This window comes from Argentina silus (genome assembly GCF_951799395.1).
Source record: "Argentina silus genome assembly, chromosome: 1".
Taxonomy (NCBI): Eukaryota; Metazoa; Chordata; class Actinopteri; order Argentiniformes; family Argentinidae; genus Argentina; species Argentina silus.
The window spans coordinates 4,182,890-4,185,389 of NC_139655.1; the positions used below are offsets into that span (position 1 = coordinate 4,182,890).

A 2,500-nucleotide genomic window follows, 5' to 3' on the forward strand; every position below is an offset into this window, starting at 1 on the left:
GTTAGCCTAGCTTTGCTTAGCCTATTTTACAGGAGCAGCCTCAGACGACGTGTGTATTAGTCTGCGCTAATGCCTTCCAGATGACCAGGCTTTATCCTGGTACCGTCTCACAAAACGGACGATTGTTCCGTGGGTCTCCCTGCTAACAAGAACCATGTGTGTGTGTGTGTGTGTGTGTGTGTGTGTGTGTGTGTGTGCGTGCGTGCGTGTGTGTGTGTGTGTGTGTGTGTGTGCGTGCGTGCGTGCGTGTGTGTGTGTGTGTGTGTGTGTGTGTGTGTGTGCGTGTGCGTGTGCGTGTGTGTGTGTGTTTGGGGGAGAGAATGAGAGAGAGGGACTGGGATGGAATGGGCAGGGATCAGGTGTATGAAACAGTATGAAACAGATGGAAATTATGGGGAAATCCGCTTTCTCATCCCGTGGCAAATTTGATTAAACAAATTTGAGGAGGACATGAAACCCTTTTTGAAATCCAAAGGTCCATTGAAGGAGACAGTGACTGTTGGAAAAGAAGTGTAAAGTAAACATGTTGTCCCCCACGAATGATGTAGCGCCCCTCTTTGTGTGAATTGGTGACAATTATTCAAATGTATGACTGAAAAGTTAACAGAACATGGAGGTGCTTATTTGATTCATTATCAGTCTTGCTTCTTACAGCTTTGCGTTTACTTGAAAGCAGTCCACAGATCTGAGGGAGGCTGAAAAGTTACCGGAGCTTGTAGTGCTTATTTGATTCATTTCCAAGGTGTTTGAAAGTATTATTTAAAAACTGCCAATTGGTCAAAATGTGGGCTCTTAGGTGTGTTCTCCTGTTTGGCATTTTTAATGATACAAGTTCCAAGTTCTTAAAAATTGGTCCAATTGGTGAAATTTTGTAAATACCACATCTACCTGGCATCTGTATGGCAAGACACATCATTCACCCAAGTCTTGTCAAAACCGCCCCAGTGGTGTCACATAAAGCATGTGACGAACGGACAGAGATTAATCCATCGTCCCCTCCCCGATTTCATCATGGGGGACAAAAGCAGATACATCAATCAAGGATAGAATTAGAATTAGAGTTTTCTATGGCTCATCATCAGTGTTAATACTCAATAATGAATAAATCATAACTTAAGAAACTTTAGAAATTAATCAATTGCGTTTTACACATGTATCACGTGTGTTACTAATCTGGTATAACAGTGTTTTGTTGTCTGTGTTTGCAGAGCGAGGTTCACAGGGCCAGCTGGACCTGATTGAGCTCATTGGCGTGCCGCTCCCCCCTTCTGTCTCATTCATCACCGGGTTTGAGGGCTACCCCGCCTACAGCTTTGGCCCGGACGCCAACGTAGGCCGCCTCGCCAAGTCCTTCATCCCTGACCCTTTCTACCGGGACTTCGCGCTGACGGTGACCGCCAAGCCCACCACGCGGCACGGAGGGGTCCTATTTGCAATCACCGATGCCTACCAGAGGGTGGTGCACCTGGGAGTGGCGTTGTCTGCGGTAGAGGATGGCTCCCAGCGGGTGGTGCTCTACTACACTGACCCGGGGGTCCAGCACACCCGGGAGGCAGCCTCCTTCAAGCTGGGGGACCTGACAGGGAGGTGGGCCAGGTTTACGCTGACGGTGCAAGGGGCGGAGGTCAGGCTCTACATGGACTGTGAGGAGTACCACCGCGTGGCCTTCCAGAGGAGCCAGGAGCCACTGACCTTCGAGGCCAGCTCGGGCATCTTTGTGGGCAACGCTGGTGGCACAGGGCTGGAGAGGTTTGTGGTGAGTTGACTGATGCCTCGGGGGGTGGTGTGTTTGTGGGTCTCTCTCAGTGTGTGTGTGTGTGTGTGTGTGTGTGTGTGTGTGTGTGTGTGTGGGTGTGGGTGTGGGTGTGGGTGTGGGTGTGGGTGTGGGTGTGTGGGTGTGTGGGTGTGTGCCAAGGCCCTCAGCTCTTCAAGGCTGAAATATGAATTTCAAATGGCATTTCCTTCTGATTCAAAAACTATTTTCCTCAGTGCTTGAATGATCTTATTACATGTGCCCCAAACCAACTAATTAAGAAGCCTCAGAGGAACTTTCAGTGGTAGGAACACTGAGTGACATCTGGTGACATCAATCATCATCGTCATGGTTACCTCAGAGCTGGCAGAGCATGGCTGTCCTCCTTATGTATGACATCACCTTGGAGAGAGAAAGAGAGTGACAGAGAGAGAGAGAGAGAGAGAGAGATGACAAGCAGCTAAATATCATGGTGTGGCATATTGTACATATTGTGTGACCGTAGACAATATCCTAATGCAATAGCGGAGGAAAAGAGGATTGGATGACCAATGAATGTGTCTACCACAGCCTATGAAAATGCCAGACTTATCCTACAAATGCATGTGAAATCACAAGCAAGTCAGTGCTTGTTTACAGAGCCTTAGAGGAAAACACATAATTTTATTGATGAACAAAGAAATTGAAATTGTGCAACACATTTTCAGTTGGACTGTTTGGTGCTGTTTGTTTTACACACACAGTAAG

The 2,500-nt window shown here is 47.8% G+C and overlaps 1 protein-coding gene across 1 annotated transcript in view; it reads left to right on the forward strand.

The window, feature by feature from the left end:
• The window catches only part of col15a1a (collagen, type XV, alpha 1a), a gene marked incomplete at its 5' end in the record, with an annotated part of 58,686 nt that overhangs the window by 23,313 nt on the left and 32,873 nt on the right, over positions 1 to 2,500 (forward strand). Inside the window, one exon of the mRNA XM_083682243.1 lies at positions 1,209 to 1,756. Coding sequence (XP_083538369.1) covers positions 1,209 to 1,756 — 548 coding nt within the window. The remainder of the gene's footprint in view (positions 1 to 1,208; positions 1,757 to 2,500) is intronic.